At 40.5% G+C, this 17722-nt stretch overlaps 1 protein-coding gene across 1 annotated transcript in view; it reads left to right on the top strand.

The window, feature by feature from the left end:
• The first annotated feature begins 1119 nt into the window (after positions 1–1119).
• The window catches only part of PDE11A (phosphodiesterase 11A), a 107795-nt gene continuing 91192 nt past the window's right edge, over positions 1120–17722 (top strand). The window contains exons 1-2 of the mRNA XM_057363719.1: positions 1120–1971; positions 10841–10999. Coding sequence (XP_057219702.1) covers positions 1162–1971; positions 10841–10999 — 969 coding nt within the window. The 5' untranslated portion in view covers positions 1120–1161. The remainder of the gene's footprint in view (positions 1972–10840; positions 11000–17722) is intronic.

Genomic DNA, 17722 nt, shown 5'->3' with positions numbered 1-17722 from the left:
ATGAAAAGCACTCCACGTGCGCATAAAAATAACCCCGCGGTGGATGCGGTTGGTTTCCGTCTGGCAGCCGGTGATGCCCGAGCGGACACCCAGGAGTGCCTGGGTGCGCCCGCTCCCGCCGAGCTGCCCGGGGAAAAGTGGCTTTCGGCAGAAAGCTCTGGGCGACTCCGGGCGGGGAGCCCGCTGTGCCTCTCACACCCCGCTGGAGCGATACTCGCCGGGCAGAGCTGGGTCTCCGCACCGGTGAGGCTCTACGAAAATCAATTGAGTGATTCAAGAAACGGAATTCACTCAGGGTTCTTGGAAGGGCTCAGTTTTTCTGCCTGTTTCCTGAAGTACTAAAGCAGCTCAGATAATGCTATAAATGAGAGGTCTTTAACGGGAGCTTTCCCATTACCACCCGCCTCCTCTCTCGCGGACGGCGGGTGGGAGCCGCGGCGGCGCTCGTCTGTTCCCCGAACACGCATCACAGACAAAAGGCCCCTCCCTTTCCCCCCGCGATGCTGTTGAATGAAGCTCCCTAGCACAGCTCCCCACCGCCGGGGGTCCTCCCGCCCGCCCTGCCGAGGCGGCTGCTGCCAGGCGGGCGGCAGTGCCCCCCCCAACCCGCAGCGGGGATTGCCAGAGCTGCTGCCAGCCCTCCCTCCTCCCCGCCTGCCCCCCCGTTCGGCTCACGCGTCCTCCCCTCCCTCCTTCTCAGTGGTCTGCCGGCTGGCTTACGCAGGAGCCGCCGCCAGCACTGACAGCACTTGGCAGAAGGGGTTTGCCCGAGCGCTCCCAGAGCATCTCCAGAGGCGCGGCGGCACCGCCTGCCCGACTCACCAGGGGAGCGGCCCAGAACCGGGAACCGAGGCCAGAGCCGGAGAAAGGCTGAAAACCGGCAAGCACCAAAAATACCTAGAAAATATCGAATAATATTACTACTAATAATAAAGAGTGGTGGGCAGGAAAAAGAGGTCGCGGGGGAGAGCAGAAGGCGAGAAGAAGGCGCGCCGCTGAGGAGGGGCCCGGGCAAAGGGCAGAAGTGGCCCCTCGCCGGGGCTGCCGGCATTCCCCGTGCCCCGGGGCGGCCGTCGGGGCGGCAGCAGCAGCACGTGGCGGCGGCGGGGCATGGCCAGAGCGGGAGCTACCGCGGCCTGAGCCGCCCCCGCCGCCGGCACCATGGCAGCTCCCGGCGATGCCGGCCTCGACGTGGCGGCGGTGGAAAGTTTCCTAGAGAGGCACCCGGAGCTGGTGGAGAAGTGGCTGCAGAGAAAGAACTCGCTCGCTAAAGCGCCTGCCGYCCCTGCTGCCGGCCCGTCGGAGGAGCGGCGGAGCAGCGACGGCCCCGGCGGCGTCTGGGGGAGCGCGGGTGGCCCCGGCGGTCCCGGTCCCGGTCCCGGCCCCGGCGGGCTGCAGCGCCGAGCGTCCCAGAAGGAGCTGCGGAAGAGCTTCGCCCGCTCCAAGGCTATCCACGTCAACCTCACCTACGACGAGCATGTGCACGGCCGGGCGCAGGAGCCGCTGAGCAGTGTGCGGCGGCGGGCGCTGCTGCGGAAGGCCAGCTCCTTGCCCCCCACCACCGCCCACATCCTCAGCGCCCTGCTCGAGTCCCGCGTCAGCCTGCCCCAGTACCCCCCCACCGCCCTGGACTACAAGCGCTACCTCAAGGAGCACAACGAGCGTCAGTTCTTCCTGGAACTGGTCAAGGACATCTCCAATGACCTGGACCTCACCAGCCTCAGCTACAAGATCCTCATCTTCGTCTGCCTCATGGTGGACGCGGACCGGGGATCCCTCTTCCTCGTGGAGGGGTCCTCCGCCGGCAAGAAGACCCTGGTCTCCAAGTTCTTCGACGTGCACGCCGGCACCCCGCTGCTGCCCTGCGGTTCCACCGAGGACAGCAACGAGGTGCAGGTGCCCTGGGGCAAGGGCATCATCGGCTACGTGGCGGAGCACGGAGAGACGGTCAACATTCCCGACGCCTACCAGGTAGGAGCCGGGCAGGCTCCCCCGGCCCGCGGAGGTGCGGACCACAAGTGTCCCGTCGCCTGGTCCTGCCGCCCCCGTGGGTCGCTCCCCGCCGCCAGCCTCCCCCGGCGGGTCCTGGCCGGGAATGCCGCGGGTGTGCACGGGGTACCGAGGGGACTGCGGGGAGAGCCGCAGGGGAGCCCCGCTTGGGGGCTAAAAGGGCCCCAAAATCAAAAGTGCTCTGGMTTTCGCAGGAACGATAGGCGGCTTCATGTGTTTCCAAAGCATGTTTTGAAACCGACTGAAGAAAAGTTTTTAAAAAAATGCTCGTGACAGTCCCAGTGATACTGTTCTTATATCTCTGTCTCWATGTTCCCTGGCTGTCCACTGCCGAAAAAAATCTCATTACTTTCTCATTATTTTCACTCAGAGCATAAGCCCACTCAGCCCACATGGTGTTTTCAAATCACTAGGAATGATATAACCAGTCCTGTTATTCTCCAGCGAAGACTTGCCCCACCTTCTATTTCTTTAGAGGCTTCAGTGTGAATTGTGAAAATGTAGTTCTGGCTTCAAGGCAGAAATGTCTTGACCCTTGGCTTCAGCAAGGACAGACGAGGCTGTCAATGCCCGAGGGTGTCAGTGCAGAGCAGACCCTTCAGTTTCCYGGCTTTAAATTCACCTCTCTCGCGGGGTGTGTGTCTGTGTGTCAGTTTCTAATGTTTATTTGTGTAAGATAGTATTAGCAGTTGGAGGTTCTTGAGAAAATGGAAGAACCATAAAGTGACACGTTATCTCAGGAYCTTGGAAAGCTTAGGAAAGGTGGGAGATGTATGTCTTTAGGAGTTTTAGTAGAAGTCATTGCTCAGTGTCTAATTTTACTCTACAGTAACCGCAAAAATAATAAACACTAAAAATCTGCTAATAGTTTACAGCAAGCTACAAAAGAGAAACTTAAAAATAAGGCTTGGTTCGTTCTGGTTTTTAAGTACAGAAGAACCAGGGTATATGTATTTGGGGCTGAATATTTATTTATCTATTTATTTATTTGTCAAGCAGTATTTGAAAAATACTAGGAACCTCACAGATCCAGACTGACAGAGGTTSCCAACCCACAGATTTCAAAGGGAATAGTAAAAATGCTCAGACTAAAATGACTTTTGGATCACCTTCGAAAAAAAAAAAATTCAACTGGCTTTTTTCCTTTATTTTTCCCCCTTTCTGCATTATACATTTTTCCTTGTAATCTGATTTTGTTACTTTTACTTCTAAAACTATGCAATTCCCAGAACATCTGCTGTTGTAGGTGAAGCAGTGTGTTCTGAATAGTCTCAACTCGCTAAACAGATAGARTATCTGAGTTTGGCTAGGAAAGAACTTGATCCCTCCTAACTCTGGATACCGCCAGCCACATTTTTTTTTTGAATGTGAGAATGCCACTGAAAGAGCAGTGTTTGCTAGTCCTAGGGACATATATTGTATTATTTTTTCTTCAGTGTTTGTTCACTTTGTGTTCACTTCCCTATGAAAAAGTCCAGCTTCTTTGAACAGTGTATTTTCTGTTTCATCCASAGAGAAGAGTGAAAAACATCCAGTTGCAATTCCTGGTGTTATTTTTGTTATACTTTTGTCTGGCTCTTATTCAAAATCAATTTCAAGATTATAAATAATACAATTCATTATATATTTAAGCCCTATGTACATTACTTGCAGTAGATGGGCAAGTTCTAATCCAAGTCCATCATGTAATTACATCAATTGCAACTTCCCTACTTTCACTGGAGCTAATTCGATTGATTTTAGTGCAAATGAAACGTAAGACTTTCCAACTGTAATGGAAGTTTTGTGTGATAATAAAACAGGGCCCTGCTTTCAGTTACATTTCTGAGTTAGTGCAGTTTATCTTCTCTTACTTGGCAAGGATRTATATCCATTGTGCACCATTAAAAAGAGACATTTCTAATTTAATGGCATAAAGGGCTYTATGGAAGCCCAGGTACATGGGCATGAAGAAGTGACAGCTGTTCCTTTTCAGATCATTGTAGTGCTCACAATGAAGCACTTTAAAAATTAATAAACTTGATATATTCTTTTCTGCTAGTGATGATGAAAGTGTTTAATCAACTGTCAGGTGAAAAAACAGCACCACCAGGAAACTCTGTCAGGTGGAGCTGAAGGAAAAGGGGGGACAGCAGGAGTGCCATTATTTTGTCTATTGAAGAGGGTTTCTACATTGATGATACCTGTTCSGCAAGAAAAGGCCTTACACAAGGTCAGAGGAACTTCTACATTAATTTAAACTTCTTTTGCTTGTTTTTTAAATTAACAAACTTGTTTAGAAAGAGGTGAACTTACTTCCKTATCATCAATTAGTGAATTTACAATATTAGGAAATGTATTATCATCCAACTATCTCTATTTTTTCCAAGCCTGATCAAATAYTGGCTGGAATTCTAGCACTGAGTACAGGGTTGACTGACATTAATGGTACTTCAGTGCAGTCAGCATTACATTTAAAAGCTGTCATATCTTGCAGTGTGCTCCATGCAGGCAGTACCCTGTGCCCATACACAGACTGACTGATTTAGGAAGTGTTTGTAAATTACTAGTTATGTCTGTAGCTGAGACTCTGTAGTTAGAAATTACACATTCCTTTTTCTAAAGAGAAARCATGCCAAACAAATCAATAATAGGATGGGGCTTTTCACAATCCAGGTGATTGTTATAGTTGTTGAGTGTAACTTTAAAAATCTGCTCATGTGAACAATCTTTCTTAATTTAATGACCACACATAGATACAAGGTTTGGAATTGATATTAATTATTGRGGACTGTATAATAATCACTCTTAATACAATACTATTAAGTGTATATACTATACTAGTGACTATATATGATCTCACAGTAATTTAATTGATGAAGTTCAGCTTTGAACAAATTTCTTGGAGGCTCACAGCAGTAGAGAATTTAMCAAATAATTTATAGAAAGGTTTAGATGAATGTTCTAGGACTGGTTTAGAAGTTGCACAATTTAATTCATGGCATTAAAAGCTTTAYTGATTACATTGCAAAGTCATTTGATGAAAGTAAGTTTATAATTTTAACMGTTTGAAACACGCATGATGATGAGATATTGCAAGAGTTAGCAGTATAGAGATTTTGAGAAAAAGAAAACAGTTGGATACTTTCTTTGCATTTTCATTTTGGAGCCAGTCTAAAATGCTTTCTCCAGAAATTAATCCAGTTGAATTATAAATACAGCTTTCAGTCACTTTAAATTCTACAATAAGGCCTTRGATGTTCCCATATGTTAATTTTGGGAAGCATTTCTGACTCCTTTTTCACGTGGGAATAATGCACTATATCTTGAGCACACATGTTGGAAGAATCAGGTCATACTGGCAAGAAAATTTGGGGCCTAAATGTCCATTGAGGCTTCTTTCAACAGAGAATAGATGTAGCTTCTGTTATCATATATAAAGATTAATAAGCATATTGTAAGTACACAGACAGAGACCATTATCTCTAGTTCTTAGAAGCTGTTTAAAAATTTAAGGGTTTTTCCCGTTTAAAGCTATGGATTTCTTCATGCCACTCTTTCTTCCCACAGGACAACCATGATGTTTAACTGAAATTACTGATTCAATTTTGTTCCATCACCAGTATTTAAATAATAAACATTTTAAACCACAAATAATGTTTGGTTAATGTTATACCTTTAGCTGTGCAAAAATTAGGAAACTATTTAATAGCATCCCAAATCCTTCTAACTAGTGGAAAAAAATATTACCCTCTAAAATAATAAGCATATATCAGAAAGCAGTGAAAAATGTGTTCTGACATTTTCCAGTGTCATCTTCTGCACATCTTATGTTAAATATGGAATTTAAAAAGTTGCTTTAAAAGACAAAAGTGGCATACCAGATGGATGTTCTAATAAAGCATGTAGCAGCGATAGGAGAAATATTAAATAGAAATAGACATGAGTATTGTAAGTTAGAGAAAGTGCCATAAAATATGACCTGAGTTATTTTTCAACACAACTCAAGTCTTCAAAAAGAAAATGCAACCACATCACTGCAACTGAAAGCAAGGAAAGTAAGAAACAAATCGAGCTGTCTTTGTAGGGACTCTCCTGTTACGTCTTTCAGGCTTCGGCCAAGTGGAACAGTTAATTCACACAGTACGGTTTACAGCAAGTTTAAACGTTCTTGAATACCTRGGCACAGCATGGATTTTGTCTTTTTCATGCCCTTCTGGTGAGGTCTGAGAGTTGAGCGTCTCCTCTGTGCCAGGACAGCATGACAGAGTTGATGCTTGGGGTGCAGCCCTTTGAGCCTCCAAGGGCCCAGGGGCACTGGCTGCGGGTGTTCCAGAAGAGGCACCAGCCACGTTTGCTGGCACAGGGTGGCTGTTTGTCACCGTCACTATGAACAGCAGGGCTCAGTTTCAAAGAGCAGTTAAAGCACTGAAGTCCTGGGAGGTTCAGTTCTGCCCGTGGAAAGCACTTACCACTGTCCTACAGGGCAGCATTGCCCCGTGGCACCGACAACAGCTCTGTTATTGCAGGGTTGATTCTCAACAAGGAGAGATTGCTCTTTAGGGAGCAAAGATCGTGGGACCTGGCAAGCAGAATATGCAGCAGTCTTTAAAATTTTCGTGTAATACAGAAAAAAAGTCAAAAACCATCTTTTTGCTGTACATTATACATGACTTAAAATCAGTGCTGAAGGAGATGGCSTGTTTTGTTGGTGCTGGTGTGATGGGTCACTCCCAGGCAAACTCAAGCATGAAGGACTTCATGAAGAAGTTAGTAATTTTGTGATGTTTCTCTACTTWAAAAAAWAWRTATATAKATGTGTCTCCTTTTCTTAGTTGCCMTATARAGCRGGTACTCAGTYGTGGGTGCCTTTGGCCTTTCCAAAAGATTGGTGGTATCCCCAGCTTTCCCTCCTCCAGCAGGTCCCTGCCTGCTGACCCTGCAGACTTTGGCAGGAAAAAAAAGCTTTTTGGAGAGCTGGGGTGGTTTTCTTTTTGGTAAGCTGATAGATATTAACTAGCTTATTGCTCAGCCAATCCATATGTCTGAAGAGTACAGATGTTTTCAGGGTTGGTTTTTTTTGGTTTTTTTTGTTTTTTGTTTTTTTTTACCTGAGACATTCTAGAACATCTTTGTAGAACAGATGTGAAATTGGTGACACTCTGTAGCCTATAGTTCCTCATAAGAAGGTAGGATATATATTTGATGAGAGCAGGTCAGTGACTAGGAAAAAAACCCTGCAGGATTTGGTTCTTCAGATTGTAGCTGAAGTCTGTTACAAGCACAAGCTGTAGTTTTGTGTCATAAATTATTTTGGTGTTCTGCTTGGTTGGCTTTCAATTTTCCAAAACAAATGGATATTTCATTTTGGTTATTTACAGTTGTATGCTACTGCATAGYTTTTCTATAGAATAACAAATTTAAGAAGTATACATGCATCATTATGCAACTTGATTTGTTTCACTTTTCTAAAATAACCATATTGACAAACTAAAAATTAATGACTTAAACTAATGGCTCAGCAGAGTTATGTGTTAACAGGGCAATGACAACTCTGTGCAGTCTGAGCTTYATGTCTCTACAGTGCACACTCAAAAATGAGTGCTTCTTTGTTAATAACAAACACTACTGCTTTGTCCCAATAACATATTTTTAATTTCTTGTTTAAGAATGCCATTATACTGCTGCTGTAGCACTTGAAACTGTGTTGCCCACCTGAGTAATCTCCAGCAGGTGCTGGGTTTAAACCCACACACATTTTTCTTGAAACACTCACGAGTATTGATTTCCTTGTTCAGAGGAGTATTAGCTTTTTTAGGCCACCTRTGTGTATATATCTTGTATAAAGAATCATGAATATTTAGGAGGTCAGCACCAAAGAAATGTTGGAACAAGATGGGAACATGGRTGTGGTTGTGGATGGTGCCAAGTGGGGCATCAGTCAGATCTGGTAGAGGAGAGGAGAGAGAACCACTGTGATGGAGTWACCAGGTGTCATCTCTAAATATTGRAAATGAGASAGAGGKAAAATAKKTTCTTTGGTAAACAGTTYCTTTAATGCTGATAMAAGCAGACTAGARGTGCACAGCATCTGCTTGACCACAACGTGACTCACTGTTGTGCTATGGGTGATCTAAATGGAGGTTTTTTTTTCTGAAGGAAGAAAACAAAAACCTTATGTGATGKATCTGGTAATGTCCTACAGAGGAATATCTTCTGACCCCTGCTGCTGATCAGTTCAGACTATGAAGCATGAACTGTAATTATGCTTATTAGCTAGGCACTCATGTTTGCAGACGTGCTAGTGCTCATAAAGTCATTTACTCATGTTTAAGACTATTATACCATTTTTTTCACATTAATTTTGTGCAAGTCATAATTAGACAAACACACAGTGTTACTAATGTCCATTGTCAAACTAATAAATGAAACAGTGGTCAGGAAAAGGTATAAATCATATGAGACACTCCCACCAATCAAACTAGACAAAGCCCCAAACTCCTGACATATGGGGGGGGGGGGGGGAACCACCGAAAAACTTCAGTATTGCAATGGTGCAAATCAAACCTTTTTTTGTTGTTTCAAAGTAAGCTACTTTATAAATTCAAACTATATATGGTCTTAGTTTTAAATCTGAAACTTAAAAACTTTTGAGGATCAGTGTTCTCTCCTTTTATAAGAATTGTTTTGGGAATAAGGAAATAAGAGCTGGCTGAGCTGTTTCATGAGTCCTGTCTTGTTTTAGTAATTTTATCAGAAATATTGCTCTCCCTATATAAATAGTCACAATATAACTGGACTGTGCWTATTTAGTTGGGAGAATTAGGTTTGTACTGCTGCTGGCTGGTACTGGTTTGTTCTCCTGCTGCTTTTGTCTCTGGGGATTTATGGATTTTGGGGGAGATGACAGGAATAGCTGCAGTAGTCCTTGCATAGGAGTCCCTTCAGAGATTGCTGTATTGCTTGCTTTTTCTGTGTGAGTTTCTTCTGTCCAATGTTTCCCCATATCTCCCTTAGTGGTTTATTGCTTGGTTTTTTATTTCCTGTTTATGCACAATGTAATTTGCACCATATGTGATTTTAGAAAAGTGTACCTAGAACAGACTGCATGCCTTAATTTTTTTTATTTGTATTTAGCTTTTTGTATGTTACACTTTGAATCTAGAGAACTTGCTGTCTTTTAGATTGCTCTTTTTGCTTTCTTGCTGTTTTTGCTTTCYATGAAAGCTTGTGTATTGCACTTAAGTAAGCATGATTAAGAAAGTGAAACGAGTTATGAAATCTTCCAACTGCAATTTCTTTATTTTTGGAAAGGCTCTTGGAGGATGGCTGTCTGTAAATTCACTCAAACTTGTCTATCCCATGCACTTTGGTACTACAGTAATACTCAGGTATTAACAGTGCTGTCATATTAGTTGTATTACTATTTTTGATACAACTTAGAAATTTGATCAGCAATTTAAATACCGTATATTCCAGGAAATTTTGATGCACATCTGTGTGCTTTTTTTTTTTTTTTAAGTAGAGTCCTTTCTAAAGAGAAAAACAAAGCAAATACAAAAAGTGGTGCAATAAATGGTAAAATAGAATAGGCCAGGCCTGTTAATTGAACCTTTTTTGTTGTGTTCTCTTCTGTGTGATGAAAAGATTTGAAAAGTGTTTTCAAATCATAAAATCAGAAATGGCTTTCTCTTTTAACTGGCAGCTTTGGCTGAGGCATTCGGTGCATTTCACTAGATTAAACACTTTTCTTTAGATWTTGAACAAAGAGGAAGACTTAAATTCTGGAAATATTATGAAGCAGGTTTCATCCACCATTATAATATTTGATTCTTAGCTAACTTGGGTTAGGATTATTTTTTATTTTGTCCTAAATCATGCTAATTATGCTCACATGAAATGTAGTAGTTTTGATAAGGTTATATTTTTAGTATCAGTTAAAATTTAATTAATTCCTCATCACAATCAAATTAAGAACTGTGTGGATTGTTTTTGTGACTTGAGACAAATGAGGACCTTATTTCACAGCCAATATTGTTTAAACTTCTTGTTTTCAAAAGTTGTGCCTGATTTTGTACAACAGCTTAGTTCGCTCGTGTTAGGAGAGTCTGAACTGGCTGAACTGTTGTCACAACACAGCTGCTGACTTCACCCTGGAGAACAGAGCTGCTGCCAGTGAAAAGCAGTTCATTTCTTTTCTGGCTGATAGAAGAGCTGTTGAAGACTATGCTCTGCCAAGATGAACAAAAGTGATGTCAGCACTACCTCTTAACTTTTCAGCCTCCTTTGAGTTACTTTATGATCTGCAGTTTGGGTTTTACTGTTCCAGAGAATGGATTGCTGCAYAGTGCTCTTTCTGAACTTGGATATTCCTGTACTTAGCCTTCAGAAAGAGCTGAGGTWTTTCTGGTATTTCTTTGCAAATGTGTTTTTACCACTTTGGAATWCCAGTCCACATAACTGGTCTTGAACAGACAGAAATGGGGCCAAAACCAGTCTCCATTTACTTGGGCAGAGCAATTGTGAGCATGTCCAGAATATRGGTGTGAAGTGGCAGCAGGAGCTGGCAGAAGTGTGTGGGAATGATCACACTACTAATGCCAGGTATCAGTCTGAACTGAGGTGTAAATGTGGGGCTGCAGTGAATGCAATTATGTAATRGTAAACCTTGTACTGATCCCCTGGGAAAAGCAAGGAAAAACAGCTAATAAAGAACAGGGTAATAACAGAGAAGAGACAGCCTAATGCTACTGAAAAATACCATATCAGACATTGAGAAAAGTACTTTGCTGTCTGAAGAAAGCTTAGGTATATGAAATGTATGTTAATGTTTCTTTATTTTCTTTTGAAGGATCGRCGTTTTAATGATGAGATTGACAAACTGACTGGATACAAGACAAAGTCACTCTTGTGCATGCCCATAAGAAACAGTGATGGAGAGATTATTGGTGTTGCCCAAGCAATAAATAAGACCCCAGGAGGTGCCCCTTTTTCTGATGATGACGAAAAAGTAAGATTACCTTTACTTTTGCATGCTTTCTAATTTTTTYCTCTAATTCAGTAGACTTGTGTAAAGAGACTTAATCAATAAATAGCTCATCAACTGTGTTAATTTTTTTAGAAGTGCATAACACAGTGTACATTTTTGTTGTTTGCAATAGAAAATGTATATTTGTTCTGTAAATGCATGAGTTCTTCTGGCTTCAATTTAATCTTATGCAGACCTTTTAATGTAGTAGACTTCCTTAGTAGGAAGACTTTTAAATTTTTTTTTATTTTATTTTGGGGAGAAACTATCACATAGACACTCCTAAGCTTGCTGGCTCTAAAAATCAAGATCTTCTCTTAGAACTTTCTGTGGGATAAATGCCTGTAGTACATGCAAAAGAAGTTTAATTTTGGAGGAAATTATGCACATGCAACTCTGATATTCTAAAATATTTGAAACTTTCCAATAGCCATGAAAGGACAAAGAGGATGGGAAAGAACACCRGGTATTTGTATGTTAGGTGGAATTTGGAGAGTAAAGTGAGCTTAAAAGGCAGGAAAGTAGAAGTATCTGCTGAGAAGGAACTTAAATTAAAGAGAGTGGAGAAAATATGAAATATTGCTGTTGAAGGCAAATGTATTCAGCTGACCTTGAAGGGAAAATGTGCATGAAGCCAAAACATGACWGGGGAAGAGAATGGTAGAGGGCAGCAACCTGGGGAGGAACAGAACTGCAACTCTCTGCCCAGGAAAAGAGAAATGGAATCTGCTTTAGGCACATAATAGGGAACTAYTACTCTTCTGTGTATTAAAATAGCATTGAATCTTTTTTGGTGGAAGTGTAGTTAGAGGTAGACTTGTCCTCCAAGAAGCTCTTTATATTGATTCAATGGCAGTTAATGTTATACACATTTTTTYCCCCCCATAAAAATAATTAACTCTTGATTTTTATTTCTGCAAGGTGTTTGTGTAACTAATTTGGCATAGTGGTTTAGTYTGAATTAACTAACTTTAAAAATAACTCTCAATTTTCAGATGGAACTGTGTCTGAAGTTATCCAGTGCTACTTAAATTCCTTCTTTAGAAGCTAACTAAACTTGTGTAACTATAGGCTTCTTCTGAATTASTTTTGATTCTTGAGAATCTTGGATGTTGAATATTGATTTATTAGCAATGAAAGCCTCAATGAGTAACTAAATGCAAATTAAACCATCCCTGAAGAGGGGTTTTCTCTACTTCTTTTTATTAGCATTGTCCTTGTAAAGGGAATTTTGTTTAAAATGGAGCCTTTATGGTGTATTCTACATTTGATTATCAYACATTCAACTAGCAAAACAGCTGTGTACATGCAAATTGTGTATTACATAAATAGTCTAATATATGAATATTTGATGCTGGTACTGMTACTGTGGCATTTGCTTTCATTCAGTGATTACCGAGTATTATCTAAAAATCAGCATATTGCCCATACTTTGTCATCTTTATTTTTTTCTATTAATTTATCTCACTATAGGCTATAGTTAAAAGCCTGTATGTCAGAACTCTTCAGGAATATATGAAATGGGTTGTGACATGTAGATTTTATGGAAACGTAAATGAGAACATAAACCATCATTTTGCCCTGTAACAGATCTTGGATTTAATGAGGCCTGGCAGTCCATGTGCTGTTATTTCAAAACCTGTGCTTTTAAGTTTTTTTCACTCACTTGGTAATCTAGAAAGCATGATATACCTCTGGGAAGCAAGAGAACACATACTTTCAGGAGAGCTGTCTTGCAGGATTAGCAAACAGGGTTTTTTTAATCTAATATCAATAGATGGTTGTGAGGAAAGGAGGCAGGTAAAAACTGAGAGGCCCTCTTCAGAATAAGAAAAGAAAGCTGGGCTAGCCTGGGTATTGAGATGCTTGTGCAGAGAAGCCTAATGAGTAGCTGGCAGAAGACCTATATGCAGCTTTATGTTGATGTTACATTTTCTGACAATCAGTGGCTTCAGAATGGCTAGAAAATGAAAATGTAAATTACTGGTCTTCTTCCTGCCCCCGAAACCCTCTCAGAGAAATGTCACTATCATTGAGTCTGGCTCTTGTTTGTAAGTGTCTTTCCTCTCTTAGTATTGTGCAAAGCAATTAAAAGAATCTGTTGGAGGTTTTTTTCACAAAACGACATTAGACTATATTGTCTAATGAAATGTCTCTTGGCAGCACTGCTGTCTTGAGTCAATAGGAAACAAAGACTTATGTTTTCAATTATAATTAAGTAGATGCTAGCATCATTTTTATGTACTCAGTTATTTTCAGGAAGTTAATAGCAAATAAAATATTTAAGATTTTAGGAGTTTTTAATGCTCTCAAGCTGTAACCAAGTTTATGCTTTGCAGTATCAAAAAGGGAGCATTATTTTCCAAGGTTCTTCTGCTTTTGTTTTTCACAGCAAATTCACAGGGCTTTATTTTACATGTCTGACTGCAGTGTTAAAAGCACAGCACTAGTGACAAATAGGAGTGAATTTTCCACATTTAATTATTGTTTCCCACTGCCAAATTTCCTTTCTCCTTTTGGTGTTAGGGATGTTTCAGCCAATTCATTGTTTAAGTGCAGAATTAGATAGCCACAGGCATGAGAGAAAGGTGTTTGGTGTCACAATGTGTTTTGTCACYCCAATATTAGTGGCTCAGTCGAACAGACTGCTTTCGGAGATTTTTCAGTTGGGTACAAACAATAGTAGAATTCCTTATTTATAGCCATCGCTATTAAAGTATGTGTAATTGGTAACTTTTTAGGAAAATAGCAGGTGATACACTTCTACATGTATTTTGCAAATGAAGAGAGCAGTTCATTTGCAGACATAGAGCAGAAATTTAAAACCCCCAAACCCTTGGAAAGAATTATGCTCCCTTCATGCATTCCCTGTTCTGTGCTGAAGATTCACTTAAGTGTGTGTGCTGTTTGCTGGTGAGTCATTCTTGTTCCAGGACTGGTGAGAAAAGCCTAACAAGAGTTTGACAGTCTGTGGTTTAGATTTTTGTCTGCCCTTCAGAGTCTTCGAGACGCAGTGCCAAAACAAATCTAATCCTCCATCAGGGAGGCTTAATGAACAGCAACAGCAGCTCCATGGTCACTAAAATTGGCATCCTGGTTCTCTGTGCCTCTGACATCCTCCTCATCTGAAAGAGGTGAATTGACCGCGGGGAAAGTACCCAGGGCTGCCATCTCGAATCAAACCCTGCTGGTTTTGCTGAAAACCACTRGTTTGAATGCAGTGAGATCTGGGAGGGGGAAGTAAGAACTGGATTTGGTTGTCTGTGCTCTGGCGATAATTTTATTAAGAAGTATATATGTCTATAGATTGCAGGATTTATCTGATGTGTGTTTGGTTTGTGGGGGCTTGAAGGTAAGTGTTCTCATGCTCCATCTGTATTTCTTACATTCCTAATAGCAGCCTTGTGATTCTAAATTTTCCAATTTGACATGCTCTTCTCAGTCCRTATTAGTCAAAGCTWAAATATATCCTATACCAGGTCTACMATAGTGATAAATGATTTCCAGGGATTTTGCTATASCTACTGATTGATTTTCTGAGTTTTTGCATTATGAGCTTAGAGTCATGCTGAGCTTAGAGAGCATCTTCAAAGTCAGTAGGGACCATTTCTTTATCTTAGGGAAATAATCAACTGTAAATAAAACTTCTAGGAAAGGAAGTGATCCAGAACAGGCAAGCATCTCTAGCTGTTGTGAAAATGGTTAACTCCAGCTCTTTGAATGTGTGGAATTTACAAAAAAATAAAGTAATCTGAAAGTTATTGATGGATCCACTACAAAGGAACATGAGAAACAAATTAGATAAAGAATTTTTGTGTTTCATATATTGCAGTATGTGATAACATCCTGCTTACATCGACCTTGGTTCTCAGTGAGATGCCAAAAGCTATTATTTAAAAATGGTGCAATCCTCAAAGGTGTCATGTGGTCTATATGTCACTTACCTTCCAGGGCAAGAGACATATTTGCTGAAAGAAGGCCAAAAATAATAAAGATATTTGAAGGATGAATGTGCTGAAGCACTWCCGCTATCTGGGAAAACTCTAATGGTCTATTAGGTATACTTCTCAAAAAGTACTTGCTGCACAAATCTAAATTAAAATAAATCATAGTAACTGAACTGTCTTGCTGGGGGAGYTTAAAGCAATTTGCCACTAGGATATGTGCTTTATCCAGGCATCTTAACACCACTGGTTTGTAACCAACAGCACAAAATGACTGCCATGACAGATATTTGCATGGACTTCTTTCAGTCTTGTATACATTTTGTCATGCTTTCAAGTTAAGCTGGAAGTCTAGGTTTCTTCTTAATTACAGAACCCAAAGTGTACTTGAAACTTAACAAAAACCTCCCTGTACCAATACCTCTGTTTTAAGACTGGCAGTTAATATTTGAATTAGACATCTTTATCTCTGAGGTATGGAAACGTGCCCTAAGATGTTACAGTGATATTTCAGTGAATATTTCTTCAAAGAAAAATATGTATTTTCCTAGAGTTAGGGGCTACTTTGTTGCTGTGTGTTTATGATAAATATTACACTAAATTCTTGATACTYGTTTGATGCCTCTAGGGCCTATCATAATACAAATAAACAAATTGTCAGATTTGGTATCAGGAAGGGTTTCCTCTATAGAACTGTTGAAGACAAATTGTCATGGGKKTTTTTTKGKTTTTTKTTTTKKTTTTTTTGTGGGGACTGAAGTTTTGTTCTCCCCTTCCTTGCTCTCACCATTATACAAGATACCTGGATTCTTCCTGCAATTGCCAGCAGGAATCTGAACCTATTGGTTCTTCCCATATTGCCTGTGCTTGTATCTTCTTAATTAATACGGAGAGACCTGAATAAATAAGAGCTCTTTTCTGTGAACCTAGACTGTCATTTGGCTAATGTTCGTAGTATTTGACTCAGAGCTCACTAAATTAAACGARTCTCTGCTGACTTCATGATTGTTTAAAATCAAACTTCTGTTCATTTCTGACATAGGAACATTTAGTTAATGCAGACACTCAAATCTGTTTATGAAGTTTAAATTCATCCATGTCAGCTCACTGTAAAGAGATTGGTTAAGAACAAGTTTTGGCACTTGTTGCTTACACTGGAGGAGACAGGTTCACAGTAGACTGTGCTGCTTTCCTTCATGCTTATTTCAGTCACATTATCAAAAATTATTTTTATTATTTATATCCTTGTTTGAAAAAAATTCCAGGGGACTTAYGAGGATAAATGGATGTGAAATACGAAGCATTCAGGAGTACCTTGGTGTAAAATAAAGAGAAACACTGGATYTTTCTGCAAATTCTGAAGCACAGAAATAGCCTGGAGCTTGTGCTCTGTGTTCCACTCTCATTCATATTTAGCAGGCATTGCAGCAGGAGAAGGGAGCCCAGATCTCTACTGGTCAAACACAAGAACAACTCAGGAAGACTGATAATGCAACCAAATGGCACCATCATGGAAGCCTTTGTGCGGCCATACTACATTATTCAGTGAGAARCAGAATAAAATTTTCAACAGGAAATCTAAAAGCTAAGAGCTCTGTGGTTCTGATGGTAATTCTAAGATACCTTAGTAACTAGAAAGAGTGATGTTAATATTACTCTTTTTTATTAATAATGTATTTATATATTTTTCATTTAAATATGCTTTGAATGCCAAAACAACAATAATACAAAGGCTCAGGAGGATTTGAATTTTGTTTRATACATCTCTCATCAGAAAGAAAGACTGCTGGTCTTGAAAGCTATGCTATAAATTTGTGGTACAGTATAAATCTTTGGTACTGTCTATATAAGGAATTGACTAGACAAGCTAGTTTTTGTTGTTTGTTATTTTGGGGTTGTTTTTTCCTGGAGAAAACCCCGTTCTTACATTGCCTAAGGAATAAACTTTTTACTTTCAGCTGTCTTTATTTTCTTGGCAAAACTCCCTTAAACTAAGTAAATCATTTTGATCAGATGGCTTATTAGAAAAATCTTGTTTGCTTGAAGTGATATCTGCACTGGGRCCCTGTTACAGAAGCATGTAAAAGGAAGCCTTTGTGGTCAACAGCTGGTGAAGCCTTTATTTCTGACAATTACTGGAGATGTGCCCTGTGGGCTGGATGGGAGGACTTGGTCCCTAGTGAAGTGTTTTCTGAATTTCTGTCAGTGTATTCAGTCCCCCCTAGTTGTTCTTCATAACTTCAAGGCTTGATATGCTTTTAGAAAATAACATTTTGCATCTCCTGTGAATTGCTTATCTATCCTGAAGCAGAATGAAATGTTCATACAGTTCCTGCCATCCTGTATTCCTGCCAATTCCTGTATTTCCCCCAGGAATAGTGATGCAGAACCTATCTGTAGCTATAGGTTACATGATGAGATATTGAAAACTTCTCTGCAAATAATTTTGCTAAAAATTAAGTCAACCTCTGACCTTCAGCATGTTCATACAGRCTTAATAAGAAACTGTAATTAAAACAGTATTGTTGTTCTAGCACTGATTCACAGTATCCCCTTGAGCAAATCTCTTTTCTGATACATACCTCTAAAAATGGCACTAGGTGGTTCCATATGTGCTATCAAATTTTGAATTTTAAGTATTCTTACTTTATAATTAGGAAATAATTTTCTTTCTTTTTGACTCATCCTGAGCTTTTGAAGCCTTGTTGACTGCTTTCTTTGCAGGTACCATCTCTTATTTGAACAGATCTGGTTAGAAAAC

This window comes from Malurus melanocephalus, unplaced genomic scaffold (assembly GCF_030028575.1).
Source record: "Malurus melanocephalus ecotype Western Australia unplaced genomic scaffold, MMel_1.1 scaffold_30, whole genome shotgun sequence".
Classification (NCBI taxonomy): Eukaryota; Metazoa; Chordata; class Aves; order Passeriformes; family Maluridae; genus Malurus; species Malurus melanocephalus.
This window is presented reverse-complemented; position numbering and strand designations above follow the sequence as displayed.